At 38.8% G+C, this 19,354-nt stretch overlaps 1 protein-coding gene and 1 pseudogene across 2 annotated transcripts; one reads left to right on the forward strand and one right to left on the reverse strand.

The window, feature by feature from the left end:
* Positions 1–278: 278 nt before the first annotated feature.
* On the forward strand, positions 279–6,446 carry LOC149005556 (F-box/kelch-repeat protein At5g60570 pseudogene; annotated as a pseudogene). Its single transcript, XR_016175520.1, has 3 exons — positions 279–530; positions 752–978; positions 4,763–6,446. The product of XR_016175520.1 is annotated as an F-box/kelch-repeat protein At5g60570 pseudogene (transcript).
* A 1,697-nt stretch (positions 6,447–8,143) lies between these two features.
* Positions 8,144–12,583, reverse strand: LOC149005557 (alpha-glucosidase-like). Its single transcript, XM_089168048.1, is given in 6 exon segments — positions 8,144–9,388; positions 9,390–9,902; positions 10,005–10,651; positions 10,797–11,027; positions 11,152–11,879; positions 12,164–12,583. Coding segments are annotated over 6 exon segments (2,736 nt in total). The 5' UTR covers positions 12,391–12,583; the 3' UTR covers positions 8,144–8,998.
* Positions 12,584–19,354: the final 6,771 nt, after the last annotated feature.

Consider the following 19,354-nt stretch of genomic DNA (forward strand, 5'->3'; position numbering starts at 1 on the left):
TATTTCCTTGTAAACCATAAAAAAAAAAAAATTTGAGATGCTTATCTATCCACGACAAGATATGCGTTTATTACTGGATAAAAGATGGTATCTACCGTCACGTGTGAAAACGGTGGCCGTTATCACTTTTTTGCTTTACGGTTCTTCACATTTTCCCCGTTCCGTTTTAATTCATTTCTAATTTCTTTACAATTTTCGACTGCGCAACGGTGCAGTAAAAGTAAAATTAAAAAATGGAAAATTCCGAAAAACACTCGTTAAAATGGCCAAGAATAAAAGAGAGAGCAATAGAGAAGAAGAAGCAGTTCTTGAAGTGAGATGAGAAGCTTTGAAGTTTCAAGCTTGCTCGTCTCTGATTAGATCTGGTGAGGCTGTGAAGTTGAAAGAATTCGCCGGAAAGATCGTTTTTTTGATCGGTTTCCGGTGGACTGTTGCATGTAGATAGCGTTGATATACAGCTGTAGATTCCTGAGCCACCGGTTGAGACGTCTGTTTTCCGTGAAATGTTGTGTTTCTTCAAGCGTATAAAGGTGAGATTTTGAGACTGGAGAGTGAAAATAAACTGTGCTTGCTTTGGTGGTTGATCTTGTGAATTATGGATGATTGATTTTGATTGGTTGATTGGACTTTAGAGACTTTTGGTTTTTCTTTGTTTTCGGTCTTAGTGGGTTTTTTTGGATGTGATTCTTTTACACTGTAACTGTTTGGTCTTTGGTCTGAATCTGTTCATTGGCGATTTTCTGGTTTTCAGGGATTTTCAGGTTGAAATTAGAGAAATCGTGATGGTTTATGAAGTTTGAGGTTCAGTGTGCTTCCTTAAAATTTTTCGGTGGCAGAGAAATGCTGCATTGGAATTTAGACAAATGCTTAGCGTGTCTCGGTTAGGCTGTTGGCTTCTAATCGACTGTTGAAGGGGATTCTCTGTTGAGGTGTTCCTGCATATATATCCAAGCTATTTATCTGGTTTATTTTCTTCAGGTATTTTAACTTCGTCCCTTTCTTGAGGCTTCTTGACTTGAAAATGTACCAATTGAGATGCATGAAGTTTCGAAATTCGTTCATATTGAGATTGTGAATTCCTTTGGGTTCTTTGTTCAGATTATTTTGTTTGTTGCTGGGTAGGAAGATTTGTTCTGCTGCACGGGGAAATTGTTTTTAGTCTGACGATTTTATGGGTTTTGTTCTGATAGTATCCGTGATTAATATATTCATGCATACTATTTCAATTCTGTTATCAGTTTTTGCTCCTCTGTAAACTATGGGTTATATTCTTCCACTGTCTTTGCTTTGACACTTCTCTTGTTCTCGCTCTGGCGGATTTGATCTATCTTGATTCCCAAAAGGAAAGATCTTGCCTTTTATCTTCTCTTTTTTTTTTTTTTTTTTTTGGGGGGGGGGGGGGGGGGGGTGTTGGAGAATGGGGGTTGAGTATCTTTTTTCCTCCTAGAGGAGAGTCTTCACTTCTGTAGTTCCATGTTCAGATGGTTCACTCATTCACTGCCAAAGTGACAAAGGGTTGATAGTTGTCCAAAACAATTTTATTTATCACTTTAATGTTTATTCTTAGTAAGTGAAATCGTTTAGTTAATACATAAGAGCATCATATAAATCGTTTAATTCTGGTCCATGGTTGTCTTTTATTTGTCTTGTTTGGAGTCACCACAGTCCTCACTTCACCATCCAAAATTAGAAGCCCCTTTTTCAGTTGATAGAACAGCATTTACATATTTTGTCCTTGCTTGTGTTGTTTTTCGCCAGCTCGATACATTCCCTTCTCTCCCTGATATTGTCCCATACAGAAAAAAAGAGCATGGAGCCCTGGTCCTACCTGTAGGTTCGCTAACGTAAAGCAAGGAGTTGAGCCTGAATTGACGAACCAAAGTCACTTTCCGAACTATACTTCCTACAGCTAACACGTGTCTAGTCCAGCGGGGACGCACAACGCGAACTTTGAGCTGCTTATGTAAACCCAGCTTTAGGGTAGGGATAGTTGTGGACCTAGGAATTCCAGCAAAGTGAAAGAGTGGTCTAGAGTGTATAGGGTGTTCTACAACTCTAAAAGCCTGCTGTAATATTAATTTTAACTAAACAAATGAAAAGCTAGGGTTTGTGGAGGTCTTGGGTAGGGTGGGAGAAGGGCTGAATTTTCTGCCTTGAAGGTTCAGTCCTTGTTTTATTGATTCTGGAATATAGGGGAAGGTCTGAATTAGGTAGGCTTAGGTTTCAGAGATTTGAAAGTAAGTTGCAGAAATTTAGAGGAAGAAGATGAAGAGCAGGAAATTCTTAAGGCTTGGGAAAAAGGGTTTTAGCTGGGGGAATAGCAGTGGAACTGGTCTCCAAGGGGTGGTGCAATCCTAAGGGAAGCCAAAAAGGGGGATTAAGGGGCTGGGGATGAAGGGCAGGAGTAGGGGATGCTTGCGTGAGAGCCTGAGAGGTAGGAGGTGGGGAATTTCTGCTCTTACTTGTTTACTGCTGTATCTCTTGAAGAAGGCTGCCCGATTTCTTGAAGGTTGGAGGAATGAAGAAGAAGAGACTGAAAATCGATAGTAGGTTGCCGATCTTGAACAAAATCTCTTAACCATGGCCCACTCAACTACAAAACCATGATCCTCAACTCAATCAACTTTATTCAATCATCAGAACTGAAACTTACAAAGAAATATAGGCTTATTTATAGCCTACTAAAAGACTTTAATGCTATGTGGAAATCCTTAACAGACAAGGATCCTACCACCTAACTTGGATTCTTGATTGTAATCTAAATAACTACTGACATATGCTGAAATAAGACTTAGTTAAATAAGTACATGTCTGAATTCTTTTTTAATAAAAACTCCAAGGCATCTGTGCTAAATTTAAGATAACCAAGGACTGACCCTGCTTTTAAGGAAACTATACACTTACCCTCCATTAGATCTGAGAGGCAATGTTAAGAGGGCAAAAATATTATCAGTACATGCTGAAAGGCTTGCATACTGTTTGGAGGGCGAAGGTCTTTGATGCCAAACCTGACCCCTATCTATTGTTGTAGTAGTTGTTCCTAGGAAAGATTATGGTTCTTGGGTATCTAATCAATTAATCCCCCTTAACAGCCACAGGCCCCACTATTGCATTAGGCTCCATTATTTATCTTTATATAGGATAAGATGTAAGGCACGGCGCAAAGGTGGCCCCTAACAGATTCAAGGCAGCTAGCCATTGCTTGTTAGGGCAAGAACTACATGAGCTCGTAAGTCAAGCACAGTACAAGCCTTGTCTATGAAGCATAAAATCTTGTCTTGCTAGCTTCTGGCAAAGCTTTTAGTCTCTACGCATTCAGTATGGTAGGAGCAGGGGTGGAATCATGATTCAACATTGGAGGGGGCTGAAGAATGAAAGTCTAGATAACCTTCCCATTGGGGAAGCATTAATGCTTTTTCGCCACACATACTATGTGGGCCCTTATAAGACCTATTGGGGGTCCCACCGCTGAATTATTTTATTATATTAAGGCACAGACTCACATATATTTTGAGGGACCCACACATATTTGAAAAAATAGGTAAATTATTGATAATAATTTTTCCCAACAAAATATAGGTAAATTAAAACAACAATACAAAAAAAGAAAAAAAAGAAAAAAAAAAAAGACACATGATACTTCAACCCTAAAAAGTTAGATGCAAACCATAATTTTCTTTGGTAGGAGATGCAAACCAATGATAGTTAGTTACCTTAAAATTGCAGAAGAAATAAAGAAACAGAAAATATAAAATCAAATAAAAAGAATAACAAAAAAAATGAGAAAAAGATAATAAATTGAGAAAGAGAAAGAGTACCTAATCATGGAGAAGATTTTTTTTCCAAAATTTCCTTAACCCATGCTTATAGAAAGGGAAGAGAATAAATAGGAAGAAAAGAGGAGAGAGGAGAAAGGAGAGAATAAATAGGGATTGAGGAGTTAGTTTCTAATTAGGAATGACATTTTGAATACCTAATAAGATTTTTTTTCAAAAATTTCCTTAACCCACGTTTATAGAAAGAGAAGAGAATAAATAGGAAGAAAAGATGAGAGAGAAGAAAGGGGAGAATAAATAGGGATTGAGGAGTTAGTTTTTAATTAGGAATGACATTTATACCCATTATTTTACCTTTAAAAATTGTTCTCAATGTTTAGGGGGGATCAAATGGTGATATTTCACATGTGGGAAGAGAAAAAACTGAAAAAATTAAAGAAATTAATCAAAATTTTCAAAAATTTGGGGGGGGGGGGGGCAGGGGGCAATGTAGCTCCGCCTATGAGTAGGAAGTACCACATTAAGAGCCAACCACCACATAGCAATAGTGAAGCCAAGCCATATGAAGGCGAGCAGCCCTTGTAGCAATAGCAACGGCTTACTTTATAGCCCTATTTCTTGTTGTATTTATGTAATGGATGATTTCAGCTCCTTTATTTATTTTGTAGTTATTTTATCCAGATTGGAGGAATTAGAAGAACTAGAGGTAGACCTAAACTGGAAAAAATATATATATATATATATATATATATATATAGCTTAGGCCTTGTATCTAGTATGGCTTGAAACAGAACTGATTGGAGGGCAAGAATCTGTGCAGTTGTCCCTATTTAGTTGGGGGAAGGCTTATTGTTATTGTTGCATTTCTTTGGTAGTTAAAAATACGAGCCATAGTTCAGCTGATGGTTTGCTTTTTACTCTTTTAGACAACTTATTGTTGTATGAGTTATTGTTTATCTTCTAATTTCCTTTTGTCTCTATTACAGATTTATCAATGGTTTGTAGATATACACTCAAGGGGAAGGAGAACAAGGAAATACCTATTTACAAATCACCAGCCATGGTGGGTGCCCAAGGATGTGTAATTTCACAACTTTACAACTCCTACAATCAGGACTCCAGATCATTCCTGAAAAATAGATTGCTACTAGCTTGTATGATGGAAAATTTGATGGATATTGGAGAAGATATATTTGATAAGTGTGTTGAAATTGATTCTCTTGATTCTCTATGCTTAAAGAAAAAGAAGCCAACAGTTTCTAGACATTCTGGTGGGGATTCCACTGGTCAGTCATCAGGTGATAATAGTCTTATACCTGGTCTTTATGATGACATTGCTGTGGATATTCTTACTTGGGCAAGTAGATCAGATTACCCAAATCTTGCATGTGTGAATAAAAAGATTAATGCGTTGATTTCTAGTGGAGTTCTTTACAAATTGAGGCGGCAGATGGGTGTCATTGAACAGTGGGTGTATCTAGCTTGTAGCAATATGCCTTGGGAAGCTTTTGATCCTACAAGACGTAGGTGGATGAGGTTACCAAGGATGCCATGTGATGATTGCTTCACATATGCAGACAAAGAATCTCTTGCTGTAGGAACTGAGCTGCTTGTTTTTGGTCGGGAACTATCAGGATTTGCAATATGGATGTACAGTTTGCTCAATCATCAATGGTCTAGATGCCCCTTAATGAATCTACCCCGTTGTTTGTTTGGTTCAAGTTGTTCTGGAGAAATTGCTATTGTTGCTGGAGGAACTGACAAGAATGGCTGTGTTTTGAAATCTGCTGAGCTTTTCAATTCTGAACTTGGTTCTTGGGAAAGTCTGCCAGATATGAACTTGCCTCGTAAACTTTGTTCAGGATTCTTCATGGATGGTAAATTTTATGTTATTGGAGGAATTACCAGTCAATCTGACCGTTTAGCTTGTGGGGAAGAGTATAATATGGAGACAAGAACATGGAGGAGGATAAATAACATGATCCCTGGTTGGGGTGGACCTATGCAGTCTCCTCCCCTGGTGGCAGTTGTTAATAATCAGCTTTATGCTGCTGATCTAACTACAAATGAGGTGAAGAAATATGATAAAACCAATAATACATGGAGTGTTGTGAAGAGATTGCCAGTCAGGGCTGACTCAAACAATGGTTGGGGTTTAGCATTCAAAGCATGTGGCGACAAGTTGCTTTTGGTTGGTGGACGTAGAGGCACTAATGGTGAAGTTATTGTGCTGCATTCATGGTGTCCCGAGGACGGGAATCGGGGAGGACTAGAGTGGGATGTTCTTTCTGTCAGAGAGCGAGCAGGTGGGTTTGTGTACAACTGTGCCGTGATGGGCTGTTGATGCTTACATGACTATCTTATGAGTTGGATCTAAGCCCTGTTGTTGAGAAACTCAGGTCTTCTTTATGGCAACTTGATTTTTACTGGGTGTTTCTTTAACCTCAGAAAAATCGATGTTGATATTAAATGTTCTTATTCTCTGGTGCCACCCTCTCATTGATTTTGAATTTTCCTTTTTCTTTTAGAATCACAGAGTAGGGCACTGAATTAACATGGAGGCTTCTTTCCTTTTCTTTATCATAATTCTTTCTAAGCATGTAAAGGTCTAGATCCTTGAGGAAGTTTTTGGATTGTATGATTATGGTATGATGTTTTTTCAGGCTACTAGTACTTTTTGTTTTGAAATATCATCTGTTTATGATGTTTGTCATTTGAATGGGATTTCATTTTCCTATCTTGTGCATTTAATTTCAGTTTTTTTGAAGGACTGATTTCCTGTCTTCTATTGTAATAACTAATAAATAAGATGTAGGCTAAGTTATGATATCAGTCTGTTAAACTGGATTATTCACTGATATTTTATTTCTGACATGGATTGTTTGAAGTGGCAGCATTTCATTTCTCAGAATTATAATATTTGAATGCTGCTCACTGAGATTGGATTTTTGGTGCTTCAAATGAGTGGCAACAGATTAGGTCCCAAAGCTGAATAAAAGGAAATAGATTCTTGTTCACTAATGTCTGGGATTTAAGTAGTCAATGCTCATTGAGATTATCAGTGGAAATTCCCTTTCCTGAAACTGTTTTGTAAATGCTTAATGTTGGTTAAGGTTCAAGTTGGGCAGTTGTGTGTAATCTGAATATCCTGCTGTAATGGGACAATTTGAGTATGTCCCATCTGACCAGTAGTTTTGCATTGCCTTGGGTGCAAATCAAAGAGGAAGACCAGGAGGTTATGTCAAGTCATAAGGGATCTTTCTGGGGTGACATATTAGATGGCAAGAAATTATATGCAGACAACAATGAGCTTTAAAAGTATCCTGGGATCGTATGAGACCAGAGCATATGGATTTCAATTATATTTGCTGTTCTGTATAATTTTATGCGGGTAGGTCGAACGTTCAGTAGGTGTGGTACCCAAAAGTAACCATTAAGAATGTAAGATCCAAATCCATCATCTCTGATGTATTTTTCTCTTGTTTCCCAAACTTGTGTGTCACATATATATGTAGAGTGAAGCATGAGCATGGTTACTAGCATGATCTACAAACAATGTTAATCAAACCACTTGCTGCTGTTGTAATTCTAGACCTTAATCTACAAGCCTGACTTTGCAAACCCACTTTATTTCTTCAGAATTCTAAGAGGAACTTAATTGCAAGCAATGTCCAAGATTTGGTGGTAAATGCTTTTGGTTCTGAAATTAGGAGAACCCAATAGGAAATGTTTTTATGACACTAACTGTCATTCATGTCAGTCTATTAATCTTTTGCTTCGTGCTATCATTATTCATGACATTGCATGTTATCTTTAAGGGTTTTTGAATTTCCTTCTGAGATCATGGATCATTCTCTGTTTTTTTTCTTCTTTCTTTTCATGAACTGTTCATCTTTAAGTTGCAGGCAGAAGCATGTCCCACTTTTCTTCCTTTATATTTTTGTCCAAAAAGGTTATTTGACTTTCATCCGGGCATTTTCAGTCTTCAATCCAGAAGTGCTTTTGGGAGTTTCCTTACATGTCAGAAGCCTTCTGAACTATTGCATCAACATATAAATCTTGACAAATTTGAGTAATGTTGAACTTGTAGAGAATATAAAGTATTGAACTGAAAAATCATGCAGTTACTCATTTTTCTGGGGAAACTGTCAAGGTATCTATGCACAGTTTTTTCTTGGTACCCCTCATAAGAAAATTCTATGGTACAGTAGAGTGATTTTTTCTAGGAAAGATATTCTCATCTACTTTGATGTTCCTTTACCCAGCTAGTTAATTTAAACCTTTTCTAATCCAATGTTCTCTTTGGAGTTCCTCTCCATTTCCTGAGAATTGCAGAGTTTGTTGACTCCCTCTCCCCTACAAGAAATTGGCTGATAGGAAACAAATTTCTATGCCTACCTATAACTTGAGCTTGCCATGCATCTTCAAGGGTTTAATGGCTGACTTTTCATGTTGTACAAGAATAGCATTCTTTATTTCCTTTCCACTCTTAGGTTCACACTTTCTACATACTGAACATTTTTTTGTGACTGCAACTTCTCTGGTGGCCAATCAACCTTGGTAGCATTATCTAATTTTTGAATAATATTTTTTTCTAACCTATCTGCTGTTCTAGAATTGGGGATAATGGTATCAGCTCTGTACATAGAAGCAATTTAATTAGGAAATAAGATATTTGGTAAGCACTCATCTCAGAAGCTAGTGCCTGGTAAAAAGGAAAAGCATGTAACTATCTGTTAAGGTTGTTCCATTGTGAAGTTGAGTAAGGTTCTCACCATCTTTTCCAGTAGCTCTCTTAATCTTCATGCAATGGATTTTACCAAGCATAAACCCTGAGTGTAACTTTAGCTCCCTCATACTTGTTGGCTGTTAATTGCAAGTGAAAAACAGTTTACGACCCTCTTTGGCTTTATTCTGTTTTGAACGACTGCTTCTAATATTGTATCTATTTCTTCTACTAGTTTATATATTCATTTAACAAAAGGGTTGGATACAGAGACAGCGTACAGATTCATGCTTTGAAAGAAGGGCATTTTGGAAACATGGGAAAAAAAGTGCAAATTAGACCTGTGCAGCAGAGCTGATACCACAATAACTGAGGCTTATGAGAGATGCAGACATAATTTTGAGGAAATATTTTTTACCAAACTTCTCCCATTTATTTATTATCACACATGGGTAACAAAACTGAATTTTCTGCTTGTGTTTCAATCATAATTCTCTCATAATTTGGCCTGTTCGCTCAGTTGGAGCTTTATTTCAAAATCATTCCCAACAAGTAGTGATAGCCCTAAAATGTCTGCAGTGCCAAACTCCCCTTTTTTGTCTAGACTCACTTTTATTGTTTCATTCATATTCAATTGCTTTCCCTTGATATCCAGCTGGTACCTGTTAGATCCATCAATTTGTTTCAAACCCAAGAAACTCACCTTTGTGACAACCCACTTCTCACTCAATGCATATTCCCCCTTTGCCACTTCCGACTTTAAAGTGATGCCATTTCCAGCAACCTCACCATAGAACTTAACAAAACTCCAGTTCCCTTCCTCTCCTCCCATCTCTATCTCTTCTCCATCATCCAGGAAAAGTTCTCCAGTGGTATTGCCACCACTACTGACTGTCAATGGCCACTAAGAGCTGGAACCCTGTTTTTCGTGCTGCTTGTGTTGTCATGGCTTCCTCCTGCATGGCTAGAATACAACCTTCATGGACATGCACATTTATATGTTCTGCTGGGGCTTCGAGTGTGATGATCTCCCCAGATGTTACAGAAACTGACTTCGAATAGTTGTACAGGTCAAACCAATTGCCAGCAGGAAAGTAGGCATTCACTGAAACTGTTTTTGGTGTCAGTACTGGTGAAACCATAACACCTTTGCCGATCAACAATTGTGAATCAACTTCATAGGTTTTGACATCTTCAGGAAATGAAAAGAACAGTGGTCTTGCTATGGGGATTCCCTTAGTGTGTGCTTCGTACATTAATGTGTAGAAGTAGGGAAGTAGACGATATCGGAGTCCAAGTGCCTTCTTTGCTGCTATGGTAACTGATTCCCAGAGATAGAGCTCTTGACGTCCTTTTTGAATGTCCGAATGGTCTCTTGCAAAAGGATAGAATGCTCCTAGCTGCACAAGAAAATCTTCCTCATTGAAGAGTCCAAAGGAAAAATATGATGTATATTTGTCTACTTTTGAGCATTAGATTTTTGCAAATCTTCTTGCTTTTACCTGAATCCAACGTCGGCAAAGCTCCTCATTGGTTTCCCGTGCAAACCCACAAATATCAGCTCCAACCATTGGAATTCCAAAAAGTCCAAAGCTCAAAATAGTAGGAATTGTGTATGCTAGGTCATCCCATGTTGCTGCATTATCACCGGTCCAATGTGCTGTATATTTACCTGATCCCACAAAAGTTGATCGAGAGAGTACGAATGGTCTCTTACCCCTTGCTTTCACTAAGGCCGCATTTGTTGCTCTGGATTCTAAGAAACCATACATGTTATGGACATTGTACTCAGTGATATTGTTGAAGTGGAGAGCTGTTGCAGGGACAGTTTTCTCATTTATTGGTCTTCGGGTATTGGCATTGTTTATCTTGTAAGGAGGGTCATCAAGAGTAGAATTGGGCAATGAAGGAGAAGATATAAAGTTGGAGATTTCATTCATGTCAATCCAAAGGCCATCAAAAGGAAGTATCTGGTGGAATGCTTCAACTTCTCCTATCCAGAAGGTTTCTACTGCTGAATTCAGGAAATCAGGGAAGTAGACATTACCTGGCCAGACCACCCCAAGGTATTGTGTGCCATTGCGCATTATGAAGATATTTGCCTTCATACCCCGTATGTAAGTTCCGTACGTGTTATTCACGCTAATACCTATATGAAATTGGCAAGAAACTTGTTATGGCATGATAAATTTAGAAAACCATGTAAAGAAATATATGGCTTAACTGATTATCAATGAGTTCAATTAGTCTACTTTAGTTTCGCATCTGGTGTGAAGATTCCTTTTATTTCTCACCTGGATCCAATATGATCACATATTTCTGTCCATTTTGGTGAAGCTGATCAACAAATTTCTTCATCTGTTCTGGTGGGAAGTTTATAGGATCAAGAGTGAAATCTTTATAGCCATCCATGTAGTCAATATCTGTCCACATGACTTCTAATGGAATTCCTGCTTTTGCATACCCAGCAACTACACTCTTAAGATCAGAAACATTCTTGTACCCATATCGACATTGGTGAAATCCTGTATACAGATGAATACAAAACAAATTCTCTTGTCATTTAGATACAACAAGAATTTGTGTGTGGGTGTGTGTGACATTACAGAAACATATATGAACAAAAAGAGTCTTCTTAAGAGTGCTTACCAAAAGACCAGTATGGCATTGGTGTTGGCCGGCCAATGAGTTCTGTGTATTGCTGAATTACAGATTCTGGCTTTGGCCCCGCAAAGAAGTAGAAATCAAGAACACCTCCAATGACTTTATATGTTATGCGAGAGCCATCATAGATGACATCCATTCCATTACTATTGAGTAACAAAACACCATGAGTACTTCCTGCTGGAACTTTGCCATCTGAAGAAGGTGACCTGACATCAATGTAGAATGGGTGGGAGCCATAGAGATTCACATCGGGATTTGCACTTCCAATGTCAGCATTCCACATTGTTAGTGTTTGATTAGGGGTTAGACGGAATGTCTTCTTAGTATGCTCTCCTAAGCCATAGATGGATGCTCTGTCTTTTGGCAGTGAAGATGAAATTTGCAGGTATTGATCCTTGAAGACAAGTATGGTTCCTGAATTTGAATCCTCCGGCAAAGAGTTAAAAAGGACATCACCGGTGGAGTGACGGGAAATAGAAAATCCAAAGGATGGTTTGGAGTGGAGGGTGAAGATTAGGTCGGAATCTGGGACAAAAAGAGTGTGGTTTTCTGTAAGTGGCAATCGATTGTTTACCGACCGGTAAAGGTGGTTTTCCGGCAAGGACCGGTGGGGGAGAAGGGGTTGGCGAGGGATGATCTCTTGTGGGATTTCCCATCTCTGTTGGCTCGAGTCAGTGATATGAACTCTCAAACGGTCTTTAGTCTCAAAGCTGCAAAACAATTAAAACAGTAGCAGACTTTCAGTATATATACAACAAGTACACAGAAATGCTCTCAGTAGCTTCCTGTATCTAATTTCTCTTCCTTCAAACAGATCCAAAAGAATTAAACTGGGATGTTCATGGTGGATTAAACAGACAGAGTCACTAAACTGGGTGATCCAAGACTGAAGAGAATAAGTCCTTTTGAAGTCAACTCCTTACTGGTAAGGTATAATCAAGAAACACAGCCTCACAGAGTGAAAAATTACAAAGAAAAATTTCTTCTTTGTTACCTGGCAAGTAGACGAAGATTCTGAATATCAGAACCAAAAACAGAAGAGGACTTGATCAATCTGAGCTCAGCAGTCAATGAACTCCTTGAGGGACTGAAATAGATCGATTGAATTGAATAGCCATACCCAGTTGATTCTTCAGTTCCATATTCATGTGTTGGAGAGAAAGAAGAAAGTAAGAACACAAGGAGGAGAAGGAAGGGAAGACGACTACAGTGTGGTTTCATTTCTTTCTCTACTAGTTACAGAAAGGTGAGGGCCTGGGTGAAAAAGATAGGAGAAGGCAAATACAGACCACCCGTTCCTTTCAGTCTCTACTGGAAGTCCTTGTCACTATCCCACTATTCTGGATCTATTAAAATATAGTGCTTTAGAAGCAATGTTTATTATAATATTATCTTGAGTTTTGCGTGGAAAGAAGGTATTTGCTATCAAAAAGAGGTGTTTGACTTGGGTACAACACTTGCAGCTTACGGTGCAAAACTGTCGGTTCAATCTCGATCGTAGCCTGTTGTGCACGAGCCTGAAAAGTTGAGATTTTGAGCATAGAGATTTATTGGGTCAAACTAAGAAGCCAAACCAGGTAACCTATTCATCAGATCCAACTCCTTTATGATTTGACATGGGAGGGATCACAGATTTAAATGTGAAGAGTCCATTTTCAGACATTTATGGCTTAGATAGATCATTAGGGAGTAAAAAAATTTATGATTGAAAGTTCTCTGTTAGTCTTTCTTTTACCTGGCTACAAAGCTGAGATTCTGAACATCTTGGCCATAAAGGGAGGAACTCTTTATAAGCATGAGAGTGGCAGTCAATGTCTTCCTGGTAGTGTTGATGGAGATGGATGGTGTTGATACTGAATAGCCATACCCATACTGGTTCTTCTTCAGCAGCATTTGCATGTGAGAGGGAGAAGAAGAAGAAGTAGCAAGAAAGGAAGAAGAAACAAAGCCGAAGAAAAGGTTTTTCACTCATTTTTCTCCCCCTGTTGGATTGAAGTGTGAGCTGAGAACAAAGAGAAGGATATATATAGACAATGCACAACTCACAGGTCCTATATAAAAATATTTTAAGATCCAAGTTATATTAAAAAAAAGGGGCCATGTTATCTGAGTAATCTGAGTTATGTCATTCAAAATTCTCGGATGAGAGTTCGGATCTTCCACTCATATGGAGAGAAAAAATTCCAATCTATATAGTTGGAGGATGATGGATATTGATGATATTAAGTCTAGAAAAAGAACATTCTCCTAAAATGGATATTGATGATATTAGGTCTAAAAAAAGAATATTTTCCTAAAACCCATGTGGCCATTATAGCAAAAAATCCTATCTGACTACATGGTGTAGTTTGTTAGGATTTGTTCAATTTAAATTAGAAGTTCCTACACAAATCGAGATAGGATTGATGGAAAACCTAAGGAATGTACGAAGACAGATTGTTATTGTTGATGCATCATCAAATGGTATTGTTTGATTGAAAATGCAAATTTTAATTTTGAGAAGAAAAAAACTTGGTAAAAGAAACCAATGTAAGGTGTTTAATGAGTATGTGATTGTAAAATCAAACCTAATCCCAAGTGATGGCTAAGTTGGCAAAAGACCAATGCTTCTACATAAGACATCAGAGTTCAAATTATCTCGGGGCCTCGGACAAAGTCTTGCCTATATTAATTATATATAAAACTCCCATGAAGATGTAGTTGAAGTGTGCGTAAGCTGGCATAGATAAACCTCAGTTCAAAAAAAAAAAAAAAAAAATGGAAGAAAGAAGCTAATGTTGTATAAAATAGGTTAAAAGCTTAACTTTGAGGTTTTTTTTATTATCAATTCTAAAATTTTTGACAAATCAATTGATGTTGTGGTGAAGACTATTTTTTGGCATAGTCGTTGGCTATTGTCGGGTCTTGTTCAAAATATCAAGTCCTTCAAATAACTGATTGCAAGTCTCAAACTGTTTGAAATTCTTCTCTCTTGCTATTTGGATACGAAAATAGGGACCGATATGAGATATGCCAAAAGTCGGCGATGTATGGCTGAAATGTCGAGACAAATTTGGCAATATATAACAGAATTTCGGGTGAATTTTTGCCACTTTTTCATTCCAATTTTGCCTATTTTCTAAACAACTATCAATATTGAATGGGGTGGAATGAGTATGTAACATGGTTGGGGGAGAGGGATGTGGTCCAGTGTGAAGTTAATATTGGAGAGTTAGGAGATGGATCCACCTATCACAATACTTGGTATTAAGATTTGAGATGATTGAATGACTTTATGTACTTGCTTACACTGATTGTATATTTGTATAATGAATTGTAGACTTTAGTACTTCTCTTCACTAATGGTGTATATGTGTTCTCTTTGCATATTTACTTAATTAATATGAGTTTTTCAGACTTCTAGTTTCACCCGCATACAATCGGGCATGTGCCGATCAGGAACATTAGTTTAGGCAATATTTTAGGCAAAAATAATACTCCCAGTGTGTTTATTTGCCTCAAATTTAGACTAGACAACAAAATTCAGGCAAAATGATTCTAAATATCCCATGAAACTGATGAGACGATTTTTTTCCAAAACCCTGCCAAATGTCGTGACATTTCGTTGGCTTCGCCAGCCATCGACACCCGAAATGTTGGCAAATTTTTGCACCTTGGATAAATCTATCCATCTCTTCTCTTATGTAAACATGCTTTTGCTCCATTTTAAACAATCAAAGCCTAATATTTTTTCCTTTGTAAATTATGTACATAATATTTGATATAATGACTAGAGAGTAGAGAGTCTAGAGACCACATCAGTCTTTAACAAGTCTTGAGGTTTTATAATGCTTATCTTTTTTTTGGTAAACAGTACTTCATTCAGATAGCTAAAAAAAGTACAAACACATATGCATGAGTACACAAGGTTCGGACCGAACCAAGGAGCGGCAAATGACCAAACTGTCGTACATGCAAAAGACAGGGGCCAGCCAGGGTAAGGGTTGGGTCAAGCCCAAAATGGATCACGTCCACAAAACCCTTAAAACAAACATACACCCACATAGGGGGACTTACATACACCCACATAGGGGGACATACAAAACGCCGCAAGGGCGGACAAAAAACTCCTACAGTTGTGGCAATGGTAGCAACGAAAGTGCGGAGAAGGTTTGAACCTCCCATCCGGCTCTGCCGCATAGGCGTACCTGTCAAGCTCGACACAGAAGAACTTGTACCCAGTGTTGGAGTTGTTCTGTGTGTGTACCAAAGAAATGCTGCAACCAAAGGAGTTGTTATGTGAAGTACTGCAACGAAAACTACAAAAACAAACAAACAGAACTAAGGGGAAACCCTAGATCCGGTTGTTGAAGCCGACAGGAAAGATAGAAACGAAAAAAAAAAAAAAAAAAAAAAAAAAAAAAAGTGAGTAGTGGAGGTAGGGAACCAGAAAAATAAAAAAAGAAAGGAAAACACCAGATCTGTGGAGACCGAATCTGGTGTGCGTCGGCAGATCTGGTGGAGAGACAAAGATTAACGGGAGAGGAGAAGCAGGAGAGATGGAGGGTTTTTTTTTTTTTTTTTTTCAAACCCGTCACGGGAGGAGAAGCGGCAGAAGAGGGGTGGGGGTGGTGATAGAGAAGGTAAAACAAGAGGCGGAGAGAGTAGACAGTGAAGAACAGCAGATCTGGTGTGCGAAACCAGAGAAAGAGAAAATAAAAAGGAAAAAAGAAAAAAAAAAAAAAAAAGCGAAGTTCGAGATGCGAGCGGAAGAGGAGGAGAGGTGGAGAAAAGAGAGGCGGAGGCGGAGACACTGCCGAGGCTGAGTCTCTCCGCCTCAAACGGCGAGAGGCTGGAGGGAGGCTAGGGCGTTCAGCGTGGCGGGTTGAGTTCAGGCGGTGTTTAGTTATAATGCTTATCACTGCAATCAATCACAACTTTCGAAGTTCCCTAAAAAGAATATACTAGCATCATTCTTTATAATGCATATGGTTTACATTGTAGTGGGTGCTGCGATAGTTTTTAATTTATTTTATTCTTAACATATCCCATCGTGCTTCGGTGTTATTTCTTCCCCACCTCCCTCTTTTTTAGCAACGGCTTTTTCATCCATAAAATTTTATTCATATCTTAACCTGACTGGTTGACAAAAAATCAAACATGATCTGAGGTTTCCACATTAGTGATGTGATCATAATGATTAAAATATTGAATCTTCCTTTAAATGGTTAAAGATTTCATGTTACCTTCTTTTTTTGGTTTAATTTTTTTTATATATAATTATAATATACTATTATATAAAAGCATGTACTCGCTTTTGTGGTAAATATTTTCTTTGATTATTGTATCATTTATTTATATTTAATGTTATATTTTATCTATTAATTTTCTTATCTTTTTTTATTTTTTCCTTATAAATTGTTGGTATTCTTTGTAATTTTTTTTAATTTCTTTTCACTTATAAATAAAATTTAAATTAAAATTAGAGAAGAGAATTTCCTTCTCTTATATCAATCGTTAATGATACGGAAGATTCCTACTCGACTGGGTCTGACCCGGATGAGGCTCCACATGCTAGTTAATTGGGAAAGATGCCGATCATCCATGACCAAAAGCGTAACATATGCAACATATATAGCAATCATTCTTGATATAGAAGGTCAACTCAGCAGCTGATTGAATGGGACCAACGACAAGGAAGCATGATCCTAGGAGAAACAATAGCCCTTGTCGAGCTAACTTACCAAATACATAAAATGTAACACTTACAATATAAAAGCAGGGACATACCCCTCCGGTAAGCAACCAATACACACTGAGTATAATTTTGTGTAGCTTTTGCACGAGACCTCACTCTATTCGTCATCTGACTTTGCCATCGGAGGCGGTTGCCCGGCACACAGCCGGCCCGCATCTAACCTTTTTTGCAGGACTCATCGTCCCGGATACGAGAGGAGGCTCAGTCGGATCCAGAAGTATAATTGATCCGCATCACTTAATAAAGAAAATTTTGTTATATATTTGATGCGTCCAGAAAATGTTAAGCCTCCAGATCTGTTAAGATAATCAGCAAAACAGGGTTAGACGTGGCTTGACCACTGGGGCACTGGGGTCGGGAGGCCACCTCTGAAGCTTAAGTCAGTCGCTGAATTGATCACAATGCTCTGGCTGAACGTAGAGTCTAAAATGAATACAAATAGTTGGGAAATGATTCAGATACCTTTGGGGTGAGTAGATCATCTATTTATATAGATTTTACCTCAAATTCTCGACCGTTGAGTGGATTCTCGATCTCTTTAGAGGACCGTTCGATCATAGGGTTTTGTCCTAGATATTCGGGGGTGTAGGTAGTTACCAATCTTAGCATGATTCCCTCTCCGCCTTGACGATAGTTGCTTCCTATAAGTTAGCTTCGTCTATCGCAAGATTCGGGAGGTCGTTCGTGACTGATAGCTAGGGCACGGCGCCCTCTCAATCGTCTAGATTAGGTCAAAGTGGGTCTCGATCGTGGTCTAACCAAGGCGAAGGATGTAAACCCGGTCCAATGGGTTCGATGCAATTTTCCTCATATCATTTGCCCCGCAGACCAAGCGTTCGAGCAACGCCGTGGAATGCTTGGTTTGGTTTTGCATTTTTACCGAACATGAGTGAAGATGAGAAGTCTTTTCATGTTAAGATATCTTTGCATTTAATGCTCCTGACATTTGCTTCCAGCAAGGTGCCGTCGAGCCGTTCTAACGCCTCGCTCCTTGTGCACAGTGCGCCAAGTGGCAATCGGGGAGGTGCGGACATTGCGTCTTGTCGTTTGAACCGTCGTGTCTCAGGCTTTGATCATCATTGCTAAGATTTTTGAATCGTCTCTGATTAGGGCTGTTGATGATCTTTCATCTAGGTCGTTTGCTCATTCTACTCGAACCGACGTACAATCTCGTCCATTAATCAAATTCAATCTCGTGTGTTCATTTGAATTTTGAATCTATAAAAAGCTCCTCTTGCCTCATTTCTTCTTTTCACTTCTTTGCACTTCGCATCCAGAAAACACTCTTGATTCGAAATTTTTCCTGCTTGTGTTCTTACAAGTTTCCATTTTCGGCTTGTGCAACTCAAGCTTCGTTCTTCTAATTTCTTGAGATCACAAGTAAGTTTACTCTCCTTTCTTTTGTTACATCTTCTTTCTTGTTTTCTCTTTTGCATTCGAACAATTTGCTTTGCCTTTGCTAGTCTTTTTCCTTTTTCCCTCCAAACCCCCTCTGTCTAGTACTTTTTGTCTATGAAAATGGGTAGTGGTAGGACTTTGGAGGATGATTCTATCGATCATATGATTAAAGGTGAGGAATCTTCCGAACAGAGAACTCCTACAGCCTCTGTTGAACTTTATGGTGATCGGGACCATAGGGTGACCGAACACTGGTTACAGTCTGCCCCTACTAGCCCTAGAGATGCACCTGGCAATGCCCCTGAGATTCCAAAGACTTCCTCAAAGAAGAGGAAAGTTCCTAAGAAACCAACGGCTGGGAGTTCCCGACCGTCGAAAAGACCTTCCACTAGCCCCTCAGACTATGTATCTGAGGTTCATCCAGCAGATCTCAAGGGTCTTTATTCTGATTATTCAATTCCGCCTTCTTGTGTTCTTCGTGCCCCGGATTCAGATGAGAGGGTGAACTCCAATCCTCCAAGGGAGTTCTCCATTTACCTTGACTCCTTCAAGAGTGGGGTTCGACTTCCTTTCTATTCTCATGTTATTGCCGAAATTCTCGCCCACTGGGATATTTTCTCTGGTATGCTCCTCCCGAATAGCTGGAGGCATATCATTGGTTATCTGGGGCTCTGTCATGAACTCGGGTTAACCCCCTCCTTAGGTGTTTTTTGTCATTTCCATACTTTGAGTAAGTCGAATCCTCCCGGGTGGGTATTCTTTTTGAAGCGCCCAAAAACTGACTTAAAATGCAAGGGGGAATCCTCTCCGAAGGTACCTACCCTTCCAATAATAAAGGATGGCGGGACATATTTGTTTTCTGTAGGGTTCCCGAATCCAATCTAAAATTCATGATGGGATGGAACTCCTGGGATTCCTTCACTCAGATCAATTGTCCTTTTCTTTCCGACTGCGAAAAAAAAGTGGTTCGGGCCATCAAAACCATTTCCTGGCGTTCGAAAATCCATGGGTATGCCATGGAGTATGAAGCGATTCTCCGCTACTGGGGCC

Source organism: Hakea prostrata, chromosome 9, assembly GCF_041222555.1.
Source record: "Hakea prostrata isolate BN-2017 chromosome 9, UWA_Hpros_2, whole genome shotgun sequence".
NCBI classification, from domain to species: Eukaryota; Viridiplantae; Streptophyta; class Magnoliopsida; order Proteales; family Proteaceae; genus Hakea; species Hakea prostrata.